General features: G+C 34.2%; 1 protein-coding gene across 1 annotated transcript in view; it reads right to left on the minus strand.

Annotated features, from left to right (window-relative positions):
- Nucleotides 1–20318, minus strand: part of ERBB4 (erb-b2 receptor tyrosine kinase 4) — a 280681-nt gene that overhangs the window by 249379 nt on the left and 10984 nt on the right. The window contains 3 exon segments of the mRNA XM_090288231.1: nucleotides 6674–6824; nucleotides 13782–13875; nucleotides 18920–19052. Of these exon segments, the coding sequence (XP_090144357.1) occupies nucleotides 6674–6824; nucleotides 13782–13875; nucleotides 18920–19052 (378 nt within the window).

Below are 20318 nucleotides of genomic sequence, written 5' to 3' on the forward strand. Positions count from 1 at the left end.
GTTGTGGTAAAGTGGAATGGCCCGTCCAAGGGTAGTAAATGCAGTCATGACTAGTGGGACCGCTACACCTGCAGGCAATTACAGAACAGAAGACATCATTTGCCATTCACAGTGACATGCACACCCATGCACTAGTGCTCACACAGGGAGCCTCCTGAAATAACATGGGAAGCAAGCACACCAAGTACCTATCCATCAGGCCGATGCAGTCTTCAATACTTGAGCCTATGCACCTGCAGAAGATCAAAATTTAAAAAACACAAGGAAAAATTAGTCATTTAAAAAATCAATAAGAGAAATACCAACTGTGTCAAATTATTAATTATAGTTATTAGACAATTTTGGAACACCATGAATTTAAAGGCAGTGAGAAGATTATTGCTGGATGGATACCCAGAAATAAATTGCAAATACCACCTAAGTGGAATGCATAGAAACATACTCACAGAAAAGGACATTTTACTCTATTTCTGTGAATGACTTCCAAATACATATTGCTCATTTCTAATACTTTCAATTCATTTGCATCATTCATAATTATGTTTTGATGAAAAACTTATGTTTCAATGGCTGTAATTCGTTTCATGCATATGATTTCCTCTAAAAGCTCTTATATTTAAGTAAAAAACAAAATCAATATAATATAATAATCCAATGCTTAACACTTATTAAAGATTGATTTTGGCAGAAAGTGAGTTAACATTCTTTAATGTTATTCCCTTAGATACTTTACATAATCACATTATTCCACTTTCTATTTGTGACAGTTTTTAAAACACACTTATCTTTAAACATGAATTTTTTTAAAAAGCAAATTAACTGGTTTCACCATCCTGCAGTTTATCTTGACACTCTCTTTTAAAAGAGGAGTGACATAACAGGCAAACAGAAACAGCTTTTTAAACTGGTAAAATATTTAAGTTAAATAATAACTAATAAATAAATCCTCTCCAAGGAAATAAGGAAGTTCAGACCTAGGTAACTAAAACTTTACTGAGATTAACATTTAACTAAAATAATATAAGTACACAAAATTCTGATGTACAGCCCCTAGAGTTTCATTTTGAAGTATTCTAGAAATATTTTCCCATCTTCCAATTTACTTGAATTGCTTTTCTTTCCATTTTTCCCCCATCAAAGACATATAGCTCTATTGCATTATCAAGATTCTTCCTACACTTATGAATTATAGAACTAATTCTGCTGCTCATAAAATGATTTTTCCAAACTAAAATTTCTAAAACAGAAAAAGAATCTGAGGTTAAAACCACTATATAATGAATAATATATGCATCATATATAATGCCAGACTATCCATTATATTTTTAAATAACTAAACATTAGTGAATGAATATAACTATTGCTAATAATAATTAAGTCACCATTGTTCTGCATCAAGAATACATTATAACATTCATACTAGTTGAAAATTGGAATTGTCTTGTTTTTGTTTTGATGATTAGTTTTGAGAGGTCCAGGAAAGTTTTAATGTACAGATATATGAGAAATGCACTGTGTAAAAGGTATTTTAAAAAGCAAGTAAATAACTAGAACAGATATTTTTGAATTGATACTATAATTTCTAATCACAATGTTTTCTAAAAATAAATTTTAAGTACTAAAAACATTTCCAAATTGTCTTGTATGTTTTCCTTTGAATTCTATTCTGAAGAATTATTGTTTTTCTAGGTTCCTAATATATCTTCCTCAAAATACTTTTATAATCTACGGTTAGTTTATAATCTGTGTTTTTATAATAACATCGGAAAAATAAAATTTTTGAAAGTGAAATTATTCTTAAGGAGAAAATGTGAATAATAAAAGATCATTTATTTGTTAAAAATATTTTTAAAAAAACCTGTGTTGCATGTCTGCTCATTGTTCCTACTATTCTAAGAACTAGAAGGAGAAAAAATATGAATTAGACATTTACCCATGTTTTTATAAGCTCACAATGTAATGAAGGAGACAGATGTGGCAACAGGGATGGGGCAAAGACACTAGAGCATGAGATGGGGGCCAGAAACTGAAGACTTTGCTTAGCCACAAACTTAATAAAAACCACCAGAAGGTTTCAAAGTAGTGACATGATGGTTTTGTGTTTTACATAAATCTCTTTGTGGAGCTTGGACTGTTGAGAACCAGGAAGACTTTTATGGCACAAGGACTTTTTAGTCTGTTCAAGAGATGATGGGCTAAACTAGGGAAATGGTACCTAGGATACATGCAAAGGGATGAATTCAAGAAATATCTTGGGAGGTATGGGGAAAAAAGGAAGTTGATGGGTGACTTGATCATGAAAGTAGGAAAGTTAAGAATGACTCATATTTCTAACTTTGAGAATAGTGAAACCATTAGTGAGAGAATGCAAGAGGAGGGTCATCGTTCCCTTGGGTGTGTTGGGGCAGGAGGACTTTCTAATTTCAGTTTTGTGCATCTAGAGCTTAGTTTTGTTCTACAATCTAGTAAGAACTGTTCCTTAGCAGCTGGAAAATGAGTCTGTGGCTGGAGGGGGTGGGTAGGGGCAGAAGGCACAGTGTAATAATCAGTTTTGAAATAACACAGAGGAGAAGACTAAAATAATGTAAGTGGATAAGATGGCTGAAGAAGGACTCTATCAAGTGAGAAAGGTGGAGACTGAGACAGAAACCCAAGAAACCCCTACAACTAGTGAGTGACATAAGATGAGCTCATGTCAGAAGCATGGGGAAATATAATGGAGTATATTGAATGAATCAAAGTATCCTTGAAGCTGAATCAGAAGCGAACTTCAGGATGTAGGGTGAGCATCAGTGTCAAATGCAAAAGGATCTACTAACCAAAGAACTACTGAGAGTATTTCAGTTGTGATTGCCCAGCTCACTAGAATTTAGATTGTTGTGGATTGAGAAACAAAGAGAAGACAAAGGCAGTGGAAAAGGAAAGAGAGGGAAAGAGGGAGCAGAATGTGTGTTCAAGAAAGTTTTCCAAGAGGATTGGGTAGGATAGTTGAGATTTGAACATATTTATAAGCTAAGGATAAAAGTAACAATGGAAGATAGAAGAATAAAAGTATGGTTGAAGTTGTACTATCCTTTGTAAGTACAAGTCAATGTGCATTTAAAGATGTATATTATATTTCAACTCTGTCATTTATATAAGCAACTAATTAGCACATGCAATTTATATCGATTCAACAAGACCACAGAATAATGGAAATATTAAGTTTTTGAAGAGTCAAAATCTAAAATAAGAGACTGAATAAGGATATGGGATAACACAACTTTCAACAAAACTAGTGTTCCAAACTAGAAAATTTATAGAAAGATCAGAAAGAGAAACTAAAATATGTCAATGTAACTTAGTATAAATATAGCTGGAGTTTCAAATATTGAGCTGTTTAATATTTGCCAGTACTTATTCATTTATAAGCACCTTGATGTACCCATATCACTAACGGAGTTGAGATATTTTGCCAAAATCTCCAAATTTTAAAATGAAAATAGAGGAATATTTAAAAGTTTCAATTAAAGTAGTGTAGACACTGATTCCAGAAGCAGCCCTTCTCTTCTTCTATCAATGGAAAGTATTTCATTAAAAAACGTAAAAATAGAAAAAAATTGATAAAATAGATTAAGACAGAGGACACTTAATAATATAAAATCATGATTCTAATATTAACACAAATATTTAATGAAGTTTTTAAAAGATGCCTTATGAAAAATGCATACCCTAGTCTATGTCTAAAACCCAAAATTAAATTGATATTTATCATGGACTCAAATGGTGTTAGCGAGGAAACTGTAATCTATGTCCTTATGGTCATATAATTACGTGATAAATTTAGTTTACAAGTCCTCTTTAAAGATTTAAATCTTACAGATTGAAAATACAAAATTCATTTCTAAATTTTAAATTCTTGCTCATCCTCTCTAAATATGGGCAAGGGGCTCTAAAGAAAGGCTATAAATTGTAAGAATAAAAGTCCACTGGACTGATACTTCTCAGTGGTCCGGAGCTGTGTCTTGCCCATTTCTGAACTTGGTTGTCACCACTTCTGATGCACAGAAGGTGTTTGATGGGAAAAGGCTGCTAAAATAAAAGTCCTTTAGTGAAAGAAAAAGGAGACAACATTATTTCTTTTTCCTCTAGAAATATGAGTGAAAAAGCTCCTGATAGGTGCTAAATGGATCATCTATTTTAAAAGTATCTAAAGAACATATTAGAGCCAATATAGATAATGTACTTTTAGAGTAGTAAAAGTGCTCTTAAGGTATTAAACAGATGATTTTATTTTCAGAGAACCATTAAACAGTATTGAAAGGAAAAACTTTTCTTCTTTAAAAAATGTGATTTGAGAGACTGTTTCCATTAACTTGGTTCTGGAATTATCTAGCTGACATAATATTGGCATATGAAAGAAAAGCTGTTTTCCAAAGTGGAGCTGGCCTGGTGAGCTCACACTTACTAATAGGTCAGTAATTACACATGCTTTGGAATAAAAATAGTTATTCGTCCCGCCATCTCACTGGCCCAGTGACTTTTCTAGCCAGCAAAGCGCACTCCGCTGCCCAAGCACGGTGTTGCACAGCTGTGCTGTACAGAGGAGGGTTCAGGAACATTTGAAATTGCTAAATGGTGTTGCGTGCCTGGGGCCACAGAACTTCCGTGAAATGAGTGAACCTGGACAGTATGGAGGCTCTTAGAACAAAGATGGTAATAAATGAAATTTTTAAAAAAATTCTTCAGAATTAAGTTAGTCATTACAGAATCCGTGTACTTTGGAAGATGCCAGGGAGTACAATATTCAAATTCTGTCTAACCATCATTCTGTAGTAGTGAATTTGAAAACATCTTTGCATTTACTGGGAATTCCCAACTGAACTGGTCAGATTTGTTCCCTATGACGCCTGCTTACGCCCTTTTGGCTACCTAACATTTGTTGCTGTGGTCAGTTGATCTCTTCCTTGTTCCTCCTACTCCCTCTCCCACAATACATGCTTTCTTTTATTTTATAATCATGATTTAACCGGGCTGAGGGGAAGACACACCAGCCATACATGCAGACTATGGCTCTCCCTGATCTCACTTTCATTTCCCTAATGTCTTCATTGTAATTAGATTTGCAAAAACAGCAAAAGGCCTCATTTTGAATGGCAACAGCTGTTGACATCAACATTATATTAAATAATTTACAGGTTTAATTTTAGCTGCAGAACAATAAAACCCTCTTGTGGATGATTATTTTAGCCAGCAAAGTTTTCTGTTTCGGTTGCTGACGCTTCTGCTACAGCGGTACCCATTGTTCATGAAATACTCTTAACAGCAGTGTGCCAAAAACTCGCAAGGGGAGGAGTTTATTCTTGCTAGTTTCTTTGAAGCACAGTGTCTGTGTGAATATGTCAGTAGCCTCAACCTATGCATTGATGTCTGAACCAAGAGTTGTCATCAGCTCTTCCATGATGAATTTGAACTTGAATGGCACACTATGACTTTACCTTTGAGGATCTGCCACTTCACAGAAAGACTTAAGCTGATTTCTTGACCTGCAGGAAATTGTAGCAGCATCTGCAAATTGATGTCTTCATGGCAGAAGATAACGCTGCTTGCTGCTTCACTTCTCCAGTACCCTCTAACAGCTAGCCCTTCACCTGGTGGAAAATCTCTTTATGGGATCTCATGCTTTCCTGCCAGATATAAAGTAACCAAGATGATTCTCCACAAGTGCATGTGTTTGTACGTATGGGCACACAAGTGTGTGGACACTCACAGTGGAGAAGAGGTTTTAGGGACACAAGGGGGACAGAGTATGTGAGACTGCTCTAGTTTCTAAAATTATTCAGCTTCTGGAGGAAAGAGAAATCAAAGACCTTGCTAATATAAAGTTGTTGAAAATAAAGAAATAGTTGTTGGGATTTGTTAAATAACTGCCATTATTTCCTTTATAGTTCAGTGCTTTTCTTTTCTGTAATAAGTCTTTGTTTTCAGCTGTTATTATCAATATCAAAGATAGATCTTTCATTCATTTTATAAGACATACTTTTGAAAAACAGAAAAATGTATTGCCCAATCATTGAATTGCCCTACATCAAACAAACAAAAATTCTCAGTTACAAGTTAACCTACAACAAATTACTTTCACAAAAAGCACTCATCATTTTATTAAAATACACATTACCAGGTTTGCTTATTTTTCTGCTACCATTATTTTTGCTTATATTTTATTGAAGGCGTAATCCAAGGCAGTATTTTCCAAAGAGAGATAACCTTACCTTAAACTGGTTCTAACGACAAAGAAACAGAAACAGAAAACCTCTGTTAAAGATTTACTAAGCACCCATCTCAAAAGTTATAATTACTATCTTTCTTTTCTGAAAATTTCAATCCCCCATAAATTTGAAAGAAGTTTTACATTCTGTATAAAATATACCAAACCCCAGCTTCATGAAATTATCCATAAAATAGTTCTAGTTAAATGTTAAACAGAAATATTTAAAAGGGTATGAGTTTGATCCCTGAACACATTTTCTTAGAAAGGATTTCACTTCAAGTTAACCTATTGAAAATAAAGATGAACAGAATTTTGTATGAGAACATTGTAGACTATGTCAGGGATGAAGGCATGTGAGTATCCCTTTGGGTCAGCAATACCGCATTCAAGCCTGAGGCCTCATCAGCAAGGATGCTTACCCTTGTGTGCAGTTTGGATGGCATGGGTGGCACTCCCGGTCCTGATCAGCGTACTTGAATATGAAACTGTTTGCTCCCTGTAAGCCATCTGGACATTTTTCCACACAGTTGGGCCCATCTTTAAAATGGGAGCACTTTGTACAGTTGTCAGGTCCCTGAAGTGTGAAAAATGAAACAAAATAGACAAAGAAAAATGGATGCCATTTCCTCTGAAAATGCATGCACATGCCTTAGTTACTGAGACTTTAGTGGGTGGCCAGTGATCTTCTAGGGAATTGGAAAATATTTTCTGCAATACAAATGGTGATGTAGCTATTGTAGATTTTTGATCAGCAAAAATTTCCAAGGACTTTCCTGGAAGAGTATCAGTATTTTCTTTCTGTTATTTATTCCTGGTTATACTAAAGAGCAACCATATTTGATGATAACACATTTTCCCCAGGGCCATTTTACCACAATCACTGGAAATATGGGAGATTTCTTACCAGTCAATGAGGAAAAGAATAATAAGAACTATATAACACCAAATTTCAAATAGAAGTAAACTATCAATTCTGGTTGTCTAATGACTATTTGAACAATAAATATTAAACAATATAGTTAAATTATTATGAATTAGGCAGCTGAGGCCAATAAAAGTTAATATCTAAGTTATTCTCATTCTCAAATCAACTTATAACAATGCTAAAAGCAATATCATCCCAATTTTTAGGGATTTTACTAAATCACAGAACAATACTGAGAGCCATAAGAAGATGCATTCTGATGGTCAAATATCAAAAACTCCACAATAATAAAGTAAATAGAAACAAAACTTAATGATGACAGGTATTCAAGGATAAAGGTAATATAAATATGAGTATGATAAATTTAAATAAAACTAATTTTAAATATTTATGTTTATAATATACTATAATTTTCTAGTATGTAGGATGTTATTAAGCAGTAATATGTATTAAATATATTAAATATATTTAAATGTCATAGCAAAAGTAACAACTTAAAACTATATTAAGCGTCCAATAATTTTACCACAAAACTAATTTGCATTTGGTGCTGGGGATTGTGAACATGGAAGAAATGAATAGTATATCCTCTGATCATTTTGAGAACATTTTGATTAAAAATTGTGTTTTCTTAAAAGATGCCCATGTTTTTGCACATTCAGCTCTTTGGCATAATGATATTACTTGCTTGAAATTTACTTTTAGTTCTTCTGTTTGAACATAATATTGTCTTAGGACTCCTCTTCTCTTTGATCACTTTGCTGGAATTTTTTTCCCTAATCCATTTCTCCCCCAAATCTGTCTACATCCACATGATTCAAAAAGAATGACAAGTTACACTGACTTCAATTTAAAGAAATAATATACAGTCAGTTTAAAGGAAGAAAATTCAGTTTTGAAGGTTTATAATTACAAACAATGTGGATCTGGAAGCCAAGAGCAAGCGAACGTTGTACAGGGCTAGGGACTGGGCAGGGAGGGTGGGAATTAGACCATCCACGGGAGTGCACAGCTTCTCTCTATAAACGTTAACCCCAAAGCAGCCAGACTTTGCAAACTGGTAACATAAGGCATCTGGAAATCAAGAAATATAATGTTTTTTTTTTTTTTTTTTAATTTAAAGGCAGAGGCTGCTAATGAAGGATAGTAGTAGAAAAAAGTAACAGTAATCTGGAAGATGTGTCTGGAAATCCTGAGACTGTTGAGGTTCAGTCAGGCAGCTGTCTGTTTCACTATTATGATGTGAAACTTAGAGCTTTGAAAAAAAATAAATTACCCTGTGATACCTAATCCCTATTCAAACTGAAGAGTTTGCAACTGGCAACTTCTTATTTCCTACCAGAAAAGAATACTTCACATGCTTCCAATTTTAACACCTGCTCATGGGTACTTAGGCATGTAATGCCTTCTATTATACAAAATCATTTACTGTGCAAGTATGCGCAGTGGCATGACTTATTGTACAAGACAAGGGACATGCTGATTTTTTTCTTGGAGAATACAAGAGTAAAACTTACTATGAGTTAATTAGGCAGCTGTAATAGCAATTAAATGAGAGATTATTTTCTATAAAATTATTGTAATATAAAATAATGCCCTGGTAAGATCAGAAGAAATAAAAATTACAATGTTAAAATTAAATTCACATTTAAACTTTAACTACACTATAAGATAAATTATTTTTCTGTTTCTTTGTTTCTTTAAGCATCTCTTACTATGATACAAAAACTAGTACCCTGAGCTGATATTACTAAAAAACATCCTGGTAAATCTCAAAAGAAATAAAATGTACTGTTTCTCCATCTCATTTCAATAATAAAGAGATTTAAAGAAGTATATGTATAGAATGCTTATTCTTTTACCATTATATTCCCAAAGCTTTTAAGAACCTAGGTTCAATGAATGAACTGATAAATGAAAAAAAAAAAACAAAAAAAGGTGAATGCAATAGTCTTCATCTCTTATTTTAAGCTACATTCATACTCAATAATCTATACAGACAACTATAATATAACTACATCTTGATGAAAACACTAGATTTTTTTGTCAATGATAATTGGTGTATTTTCTGTAGTAGCTACTGTAAGATACAAAGCTACTTTACATATGTATCCAGTTCTTTTCTACTTCCAGCCACATGGGATCTTGATATTCTCCTATCACCAGAGGTGAGGTATATCTTGCTTTGGACAAAGCAAATATAAGGGATTTATGACACTGCCAATGCTAAGTCCTCCAGCCTTCTCCTTCCCTGCTGCTATAAATCAGGGACCCCATGTAGATGTGGAGGTGCTATAAATTCAAAGCATCCTGAAACGCTAGACCATCATCACATGGAAGTGGGCTGCCTTAAAATCTTTTTCAGACTTACAGTGCATTTTACATATAAAAAAAACGATTCAAATATTCTTCTATAAGCAACTGAATATGATGGTTATTTTGTATAGCAGCACAACTTTTGTTATCCTGACTTCAACAGCTATTTTAGTTTTGATGAAACTATATATTAAAAATTAGTTCTGTTTCCCTACCTCTTCTCTTTTCCTGCTATCTCTTTGACTTATATTATGATCTCCTAGAAGTTTGTCTGATTTCTCTACTTTTATTTCTTCTCACATTCTATCCCTTATCCTTCTAAATAGTACAGGAGTAGTGAAAGAGAGGCAGGAAGGATAAAAGTATAAATAATAATAATAATAATAATAATAATAATAATAATAATAATAAAGACGAAGTGCAGACAGACAAGGGTATAAAAGCAAGGCTTGCTCTATTTCAAATCTATCTCTGTCAAGAGTGTTCTTGAGTTCTGTCAACTTTAAATAGAATAATACCATCCCATTTTATATCAGGTGTCATATCCAGAAAGCATTTTATCCTTATTACAGTGTAGACATTTTTGCCTGGAAAAACAAGTGATAAAAAGAGGGTAAAATTTAGAGTCCTAACTTTTATAATTGAGTGTCAGTTCCACATCTTTTTGACTTGTTGACTTTCTGGTGTAACGGTTTAATCATTGCAGGTTTAATTTCTTCATATTTTAAATGAAGAATGTGATAGAATACATCATATATAACAGTATTTGGTAATATCTATCTATCTATCTATCTATCTATATATATATATATATATATACACACACACACACATATATCTTATGTGTATATATATGTTATTAAGCCCTGGCTGGTTTGGCTCAGTGGATTGAGCGTCGGCCTGCGAGCTAAGTGTCTCTGTTTCGATCTTCCAGTCAGGGCACATCAGAGAAGGAAAACTCTGACTCCAAAAAACCTCCGCTGCCTTGCGGCATACCTCTTCAGGGGAAAGGCTAAGGGAGTAAACCCCGACAGAAAATCCGGAGCCGGAGTCCCTAAGGCAGTTTGACGTTGTAGTCAACACCGGCAACTCCTGCGGCGCACCTGAAGCCAACCTGTATTGACTCCGTCTTTCCCTTGGACCCTTCAGCTGCGAAGAGAGGGGGGGGTCTGCTGCATGGGCAACAGCAGACCCTCCATATCACCCTGCCCAGACTCTGTAGCTTCAGCTTCACTGGAGAGGACACTCCAGCGTCATCACAAGATGTCGATTCAACACGGGAGGAGACAGATACCGTGTCACTCCCGAGTCGGACTGCACAGCCATTCTCGGCGGTGCAGATAGACTCTTAAGAAGCTACACCATCGTCTCTCAAGATGGATGGCTGCCGACAACGACGACGATGTTATTAAGAAAACATTGATAGATCAGAAATATGTGACTTAAACAGAATTAATCTTGAGGGAATTCCTACTAGCTTTATGGCTTCTTCCTCTGTCTCATCTCAGTGTCGGTCTCATGGAGAATTTTCCAGAACCTCTTGGATATTCTAAGTGGTATATGTCTGTTGCATGGCACACAGAACCTCCTCTTCTCTAGTTTTGGTGATCAATATGTGGACTCAGAAACAGGCAAAAACCTAATACAAACTGTAATGGCTGAAAGTAAGCAATCCCCTAGCGAGAGCAAATTAAGACTATTGTTTGAGCTCAGTCCTGCCAGTTTTTCAGACAGCATAACCTAAAAGACATGTGTTCTTACCTGCTGGGCATTTCAAGGCTTATTGATCAAGTAATCAAGGAGGTTTCCTTGATTCTGTACTCTGATCTTTCACAGATGCCTGATTACGCAATACTAAATGTTCCCTACTTTTGCCTCTCTAATCTCCAGACATATTAATTCACAATATTGGGTCTAGGTATTGCCTTCTCTACATTCTGAACTAGCAATTTTCAACCTTTTTTTTTTTTTTTATCTCATGACACACATAAACTAATTATTAAAGTTTTGCTGCAGAAAACAAAAAATACATTTTTTGCCGATCTGAGTTAAAATAATAGGTATAATTTTGATCCATTCACATCAGATGGCTAGTGCTGTGATGGCGGTCATCAGTTTTGTTTTGTTTTGTTTTTAATTTGACTCTCTGAGGGAAAAGAGGTCAGTGTCCCTAACTGACTAGTCAAGTATTGCATCTTTTAAATGTTCTTGCAGCACACCAGTGTGCCGGGACACACTGGTTGAAAAATCACCATTCTAAACATATTAATGAATAGTTTCATCCCTGGTTAGTGATTTTAAATATATGGCCCATCAATGCTGTCATTAGAGAATCAAAATGATCTCCTTAAAACTTAATTAAAGAAAACAAAAAACAAAAAAACCCACAACAACAACAAAAAAGCCCTCAAGACACAGACAACAGTATGGTGATTACCAGAGGGAAACAGGGTGGGTGAGTGGGAGGAGTTAGGAGAGGGTATAATGGGGATAGTTGGTGATGAACGTAGATTGGATTTGTGGTGGTGAACACCCAGTACAATATACAGGTGATGTATTATAGAATTGTACTCCTGAAAACTTTATAATTTTATTAACCAATGTCACCCCAATAAATTCAATAAAAGAGTAAAAAATAAAGTTCAACATTCATAGAAATACCTATTTTCACACCCTTTTAGTTAGCAAATAACTTTGAAAATGGAAAAAACATTAACTTATGGGAGTTTTTTAATGTGTATTTTGTAAACTGTCTGAAATCTTTTAAATAACAAAAGAATAATGGACAAATTCTTGGTCACTCTAATTGTACATTTTCAAAGTCTCTCTAAAAGAGATTTTACTGTTCTATGACTTGTGGTCAAGAAGGTACCTAAATATGTTAGTTTTTAAAGAAGACTTCTATCAGTAGTTCAATCTGCTTAATAACCATTAGGAAACTTTAGATCTCTGTGTTGCTTCATGACATTTTTCACAGACTCTTTATTTCTCTTGCTGCAGATACATTGCATTTTCCCTACTATTCTGAGTGGAGAAAGAAAATGGCTGTGTGTGTCCTTTGCATACTTACTTGGAGATCATTACATATTAACTTGTCTTTTAGACTTTGGTTCTTCAGGCCAATCATTCCACTTCTTTTCCTCAGAGGCCTGATTTTCCAAGCTTAATCATCCTGTGGCAGTCCTCTGAACTGTCCAGGTTTTCCACATCCTTCTTTAGATGAAGTTCCAGGAGTACAGCTCATTGGGGCCTAATGGGATTTGGAGGGCTCAGTGACATAGTTTTTCTACTAATTAAGTGCTGAATAAGCACTCTGGCAGAAAAATTAATACTATTTAATTTTAAAATGGATTCTTATGGAGACATGTTGAGCTTCTGGCTACATTCAAATGCCGGTCCCCAAGTCATCTACTGAGAGATGATTCAATACACAAATCAAATGGAAATTTGTCTAAAGAAGGATGAATATGACACTTTGGAATGACAAACTCATACCAACCTCCTTATTAAGAGAAAGCTGCATGGTGGGAACCAAAGGGAGGTCTGAAAAGTAATTATCATTTTCTCTGCAAGGCTAACTTTGAACTATATAAATATCAAGTTTATCCATGAAGACTTTCTTGATCCTACACCTGCTCCTTAGATTCCCATAGCTGAAATTTTCTCTTTGCCATAGTATTTATCACACTGCTTCAGGCTTTAGTTTGTATTTGCTTTCCTCTTTCTTTCAACCCTCTTTCACAATCTCCTAATAGTTAAGTAATTAAATACATAATGTATTACAGTTTACCTCAAAACAACAAGAACTTTCACAATTGTTTAACTTTGCATGTTCCTGCATTCCAGATTTTCATCACAGCATAGCTCAAACATCACTTCTCTATGGCTTTTATTGATGCCTACTTTCCATCCCAAAGACAGATCCAGTTTCTCCCTTAACTATGTTCCCATAACAATTTATACATATCTATAGCTTGTCAATTAATTGGCTTCTATTTAATTATGTGTGCATTTCTTGTTTCTTGTCAACACTGCGTAACCTTCAGGGTCAACTCCATATCTTCTTTTTGAATATATGATCTGGGACATAAACATTTAAGAAATCGACTTTTTCAATATTTTATCTCCATGACTACACTGAAGCCTCTTGAGGATGGGATATCACATGTGATTCCCCATAGCATGCTACAAATATCTATTGAATATGTGGGTAAACAATAAAGCAAAATGACAGAAACAGTCACACATGAAACTGAATAAGGCGAGGCCACCAGATGTCTTCAGGCTTACCGGTCCATGGCACGTGAGGACGCCGTCTTCCATCCTCTCACACTGGGGGTCACACTCCACACAGATGGAGCCATTCGCAAACTCCCGAAATTCGCTGTGAAAACATCAGCTGCATGAGGCGGTGTAAGCAAACAAGCTGTCAACTTAACAAATGAAGTAACATCTGCTAAAAGTCCTATTGGCAGAGTCAATTCTAGAGTTTGTTTCTCTCTGTGCCAGAAGCGTCGGAATCATTTCTCCGTGCATTAAGGAATAAGTTCTCCATTAGGAGAAAAGATAAACTGCTGCCAGATGGCTCTCCTTGCCCTCCACTGGGTTCAACGATAGACTCATTCAGGAAACCTCTCTCTTGTGAGAGATGTTACAGGCATCTCAGAAAAAAGTGTAACTCTTCTGATGACATAGCAGAACGAGTTTTAACTTTTTAAGTAAGGCTGTCTCGGCTGGTCTCTTTATGAAATTTTACTCTTGGTGGAAGCTTTGCTTTTTAATCTTTGAAAGAACCATTGTGTTTTTCTTGTTGCTAAGTTACGTGAATGTTCCCCCATCCTTGTCCTTCAAATCCCAAGACTCCTTAATTTATTTTTGGTGAAACTTCAAAAACTGCTTTGATTCTTTTTCTTCTTTTAAAATATAAGCCTTAGAGAATTAGAGAAAATATAATTTTATGGTAGATTTTATTTTCTTAGATTATTGATCTCATATCACAACATCTTTTTCAGTTTAAACTCCTTTTGAAGTAATTCTATATAGTATACAATAAAAAAAATACTTTAATGGAAACATCCTAAAACTTTCTAATTAAAATGTGGGATTATGGTCATCCCTTCTCACAACCTTACATATCATGGTTATTTGTAATCTATATGTACTCTAAAATTTTCACTTTGATAACTGAGTATTAGTCATGTACAATATGTTTCAAACCACCCTATTCCTATTGATGTATGAGTGAATTAAGTAGTAGGTCAAGATAATTTAGAATGTCAGTTATGAGTCATTAACAAAATGTCTAAATAGTTACGGCTACTGTATTATTTTGTGCCTTTATATTATGATGGACCATTCCAAACTAATAGTATTGCTCATATGGCAATTACAAATTAATTAGGTGGTCAAATCAATTTTATTTTTCCCTTGAATGAAGTATTTACTTTTTTATAGCAAAATATTTCATTTGGTCACTGTAAAGCCCTAATAAATTACAGAAGTTCAAAGAATGGGCTCTATTTTCTGTTGATAAGATTAAGACTACATCTACTTCAAGGCAAAGCAATCAACTTTTGTTTCTCAAAATGAATAGGATAAATCAATAGTTAAGTCACATATGGATGCAAATATTTAATTACATGGATTTTACATTTTTTAAAGTATATTTTATTGATTATATTGTTACAATAGTTCCAATTTTTTCCCCTTTGCTCCCCTCCACCCAGCACACTCCACCCCCAGCAACCCCCCCAAGTCCATGCCCATGGGTCGTACATACAAGCTCTCCCACTTCACCCTTTCATATATTCTTCTTCTTTTTTTAAATAAATGATTAATTAATTATTTTAACAATAAAAAATAACAATCCCTCCCTCTCAGACTTAAGACCCTTTATAATCTTATAAAGGACAATGGGCGAAGGTCTCAAGCTCCTCTAGCTGCTTCAAGCTGGACATGGGCATCGTCCTACCTACCCTTGGGTCCAGAAATCCTTAAGGATTTTACATTTTTAAAGTGCAGTGTTAGTTTGCTCTGTATTAAATATTTTATTAAGTTTAAAATCTCAATTATATGAAAACCAATTTTTGTTAGCATCTTTCATCAGCATGATTGATATAAGGTATTCAAATCTTTGAAATATAAAGGGAAAACTGACCTAGTATTGGGCAGGAGGATTAGATAAATTATATAGAGAATCAGAAACATTATCTGCTTAATAAAATTGCATAACAGTTACAGCAAAGCCTGTGTCAGCAGCACACTGCTTCCTCTGCAAACAGTTTTTTAGGGTGACTAAAGGGTTATGGTACTAAATAAAGGTCATCATTTTTATGACACTAAAACATAGATCATGTTTATCTTTCTTTTCTAGAAAATCTCCTTTCCCACACATGGAGCTGAGGTCCAGTGAATATGTGATTATAAAGCTCATAGAGACAAGCTGGCTGCCTTTTCTTCTGTAGACTAATTTCCATTTGTAGGGCTTCTGGCCCTCTTCCTTTCTGCTCTCAGAACAGACCCTCCTTGTAGTTTCTACAACGCCTGCTCATTATTGCTACTGTCTCCATCACTGCTCTTTTTCTTCCAGGTCCCCTAGGGATTCTCCTATGACTTTGCCAGAGATCCCCTTTCACTTGATTCTGACCTAACAAATCACAGTCTACTGAACATGAACTTTGCAGAGTTTTTTATTACTTGTTTTGGCTGCTATACATTTGCCAGTTTGCTGTGTGTCTGCTATATTAGCCAATCCTATGACCAATAGCAAACACTTTGAAGTCAAGTTTTTCCAAATTTCAATCACAGCATCCACACTAGTATCTCTAGGACTTAAATCCTTTACCTCCTCTAAGCTTCAGTTTTTAAGTATCCTTTGTAAAAGGGAAAAATAATGTTTCAAGGGTAAGTTGTGATTATTAACTGTAAAATTGCTTACAAAGAGCTTAGACTGGTGCTTTTTTAAATTATTTTTTGTTTTGTTCTTAAAGTTCCAGAAGTATTTAATCAAAGTGCCAGATAACAAAAATATTTATGATTCCATTGTAATTAACTTTCTCTTTCATTTTGATTGCTTGTGCATTGTAGTTAAGAGTTGACAAAATATAGTGTGACTCAAGTGATTTGAACTTGAGTATTAGTAGCCAGAAATTGACTGATTTTCTTCTAATCCTTTAAAAAGCTCTTTGTTTATGACTGCTTCTCTTATGATAATCAGCCTCTTTTATATGTATATGAATAAGATTTTGGTAAATGTCATGTTGTACTTGTATTTATTTTTGGTAGTTTTCCAGGTGACTGTTCTACCTAACCATTTGATCAGTCCAAATTAACAGACACGGAAATAATAACAGTTTTAATGGTAAGAATTCCATTTTCTCACTTAATAATCACAACTATGAAGCTGACATCATTACTATTCTTATTTCCATATAAGATACCGAGTTAAGAATAATTAAGTTGTTTGTCTAAGGATGGACATTTCAACTAGGAAGTGATTAAGTTAGGCTTTGAATTCAGTTTTCCTCAAAGGCTGCCTTAACCATCAGGCAGAGTTAAAAGAAATTATCTAATAAAACAAGACGGGGTAAACTATCATTGTTTGGGCAGGCAAGATTTACATCAGATTCTTACAAGATGCTTTCATTTATTATCTTTCAAATTAACCTGTATGATTTTCCAGGGCTACATTACTATTGAAAAATGCATTCAACATTTTTACATTTCTTTAATACATTTGATTTAATGACATGGAAAGTGTTAAATTTTCAGAAACAGTCTAGCAATCATTGTTGTTTATCTAGGAAATCAGTATTTTTCCTTTGCTTAGTTTTCACTGTTTTGCACAATTGAGACAGAGGATGGTGTATATATCCACATATTTATCATTTTCATATTTCTGATACATTTAAAAATAAATTTTAAATAAAAGCAATGGCATCTTGAAAGGAAAAAAAATGAACACACGCCTTGGGTTACAGTGCTGGTTTGGTTCTTCTACAGGACTTTCACTTTGGATAATACTAATTCCACTATTTCTCACAGATTAGAACTTTATATATATATATTCAATACACTTTTAATGTAGCGTTCCCTTAATATAATTAAAGTGTATTAGTTTTATTTTAGTGGCATCAGATGTCACACACAAACAAGCATATTTTGACCTGAGGTATTTTATGTACAGAAAATATCATATATTCATAATAATAAGCAAGCATGAATATGTTTCAATGGGATGAACAGCCCATAATTTGCTATTCATTATCAAACTTATGAGCTGATTGTACCTTATAAAATTATAAGGAGAAATTTTCCTGAAAAAATATCAAATTCTTATTTAAAGTTTTATACTTATTGTTTTTTTTAATTTTAATATTTTCCCCCTAAATTTCATGGATAGAATTGATTGTGGTCATCTTTCAAGGAAGAGATATGTCAATATCCTTATGGTTCAGATACTACTTCTATCTTTCTGTTATAGAGAACAAAGGTGCAATGTTATCTGAGGGTCATAAAAACAGTTGTTAAAATGAGACATTTCATGAAGCAGAAGAAATTAAATAAAGAAATTCAAAACTACACTTTTACAAAGCTGTTGAAAGTACTTTCTGTGAACAGTTTTTTTTTTAAATTTGACTCAGGGACAGTATTCAAAATATATTAACACACTAATGAAGGACAGCTATGATGCATGAAATGGCATGTTATGATAAAGTGATTTTATGAGTATATAAAATGGCATGCAGCAAGGTATATACTACATTTTATTGTAGTATTAGAAGAAATTTAAGACACTTGTTTTAAAATATTGCTTAGGTTATCTTTAGAAAGTCGCAGAACACTCAGAAAAACCTATTCAACTAGAAATTATGAGGGTGGTTTTTCTGTAGGGCTAACCCGTTGTCAGAGACATAGAAAAGTGTGCCATTCCTAATAGCAAATCAAATAGACCTGCAACCTAAACTGAAAAAATAAATAGAAGTTATATATAATTGTAGATGAATATTGATAGAATGTAGGAGAAAAAAGATTATTGAGACATATAAGAGGAAATACTACTTATAACAATTCTCTTTATAAGGAAATACTACTTATAACAATTCTCTTTATAAGGAGCAAAGGAGCATAGAAATATATTTTTCAGTTTTGCCTAGGAGAAACTTCAATGTTTTGTTAAGAATTATCTATTTTGCTACATGTTTTTAAAATGTAATTATAGTCAAAATATATTTGGACTTGTTATTTCAAATGATATTATTTCCTCTTTAATTAATTTTCTATATATAAATTGTGTCCTTTATGCAACAAAAGCTCTCCTTAAAAAAACTTGCCACACTGGAATTTTACAAATTTCTTGTGATTTTTAAATCTGAACCAACCAGCACTTCAAAGGTCAGGAGGTAAAGGCGACGTGTGCAATGCCTTACCCTTCATAGAGGTTACAAGTCTCTATGCAGATCCTGCCCCTGCTGAAGCGACGGCAGGACAGGCACTGGTCCGGCCCAGGTCCCCAGCAGCCATCACTTGAACACAGACGGTTGCACACCATTCCTTCAGCAGCTGAAAAACACACCAAAATCAAGAGGAAATAAACAGAAGCTTGTGTCAAAACTTACAATTTTACTACACATCTTCTTAAGTAAATCCAATTCTGTAGGAATTTGTTTGAAAGAGATCTACGGCAGACAACTTCAGTTGTGGGTTTAGTCACAATGACTCAGTATCTCCAGCCTCTTCGTATTGCAGCGCTCAGTCACTGGGCTTGTACAGCAGCAATGCAATTTCAGTGAAACTGAACATATGTCAATTGTCTACTGTCTAAACTCTAGGGATGACGTGTGATAGGAATTAACCTTCTCATTAAGGTAAGGGAACAAACCACGCATTTCTCAAGCCAACATTTGACTCCACAATTACACCCAATTTTTGGCTTCAATTCTATACGACAACTTCATGAGGAAAGATAATAAATGATACTTGTTATAAAACAAAAATAATGTTAAAAGAGCGAATGAAGAAGAGAATATATGGAAAAATAAGGAGGGGAGAAAGAAATAGAAATAAAATAGTGTACAAGTTTACAGGTGTCCGCTGTACTCTCACTAAGCATTTTGACTTGCATTTCCCAAATGATTAAAGATGTTGAGAATTTGTTCATGTGAAGTTTCGACATCCATACACATTGTTTGGTGAAGTGTCACCAAATCTTATGTCCATTTTATTTGGGATTGATTGTTTTCTTAATATGGAGTATTAGGAGTTCTTTCTTTATTCTGTATTTCATCCCAGTTTTAGCTTTGTCTTTTCCTGCTTTTAACACTGTCTTTTAAAAAGAATGTTCAATTTTGGTAAGTCTGACTTATCAATTTATTTTTTTATGAATTGTGCTTTGGGTATCATATCTAAGAAATCTTTGTCTAACCCAAAGTAACATAGTTTTTCTCCGATATTTTCTTTTAGAAGGTTTTGGAGTTTAGTTAGATGTTACATTTAGGTGTATGATCCATTTTGAGTTAGTTTCTGTGTATGGTATTGTATTCATCAGGGTTCTCCAGAGAAACAGAACATGATATTAAAATGCTGAAGTAGCCTTGTATCCCTGTAATAATCCCTATTTGGTTATGCTTTATAATTATTTTTACATCTTGCTGAATGCTACGTGCTACCTTAAGAGATATAATAGTCCATACTTTAAATTTTTCTTTGGCACAGGTTATTCTTTGTTCATATATGGGTCCTAATCATCAAACATATTATGCAAAGTAGGAATGCTCATTCATCTTACAGGTGGGCAGAGGCTCAGAGACACTGAGCTGCCCAAGACGA

This window comes from Furipterus horrens, unplaced genomic scaffold (assembly GCF_987537825.1).
Source record: "Furipterus horrens unplaced genomic scaffold, mFurHor1.1.pri manual_scaffold_1, whole genome shotgun sequence".
Lineage (NCBI taxonomy): Eukaryota > Metazoa > Chordata > Mammalia > Chiroptera > Furipteridae > Furipterus > Furipterus horrens.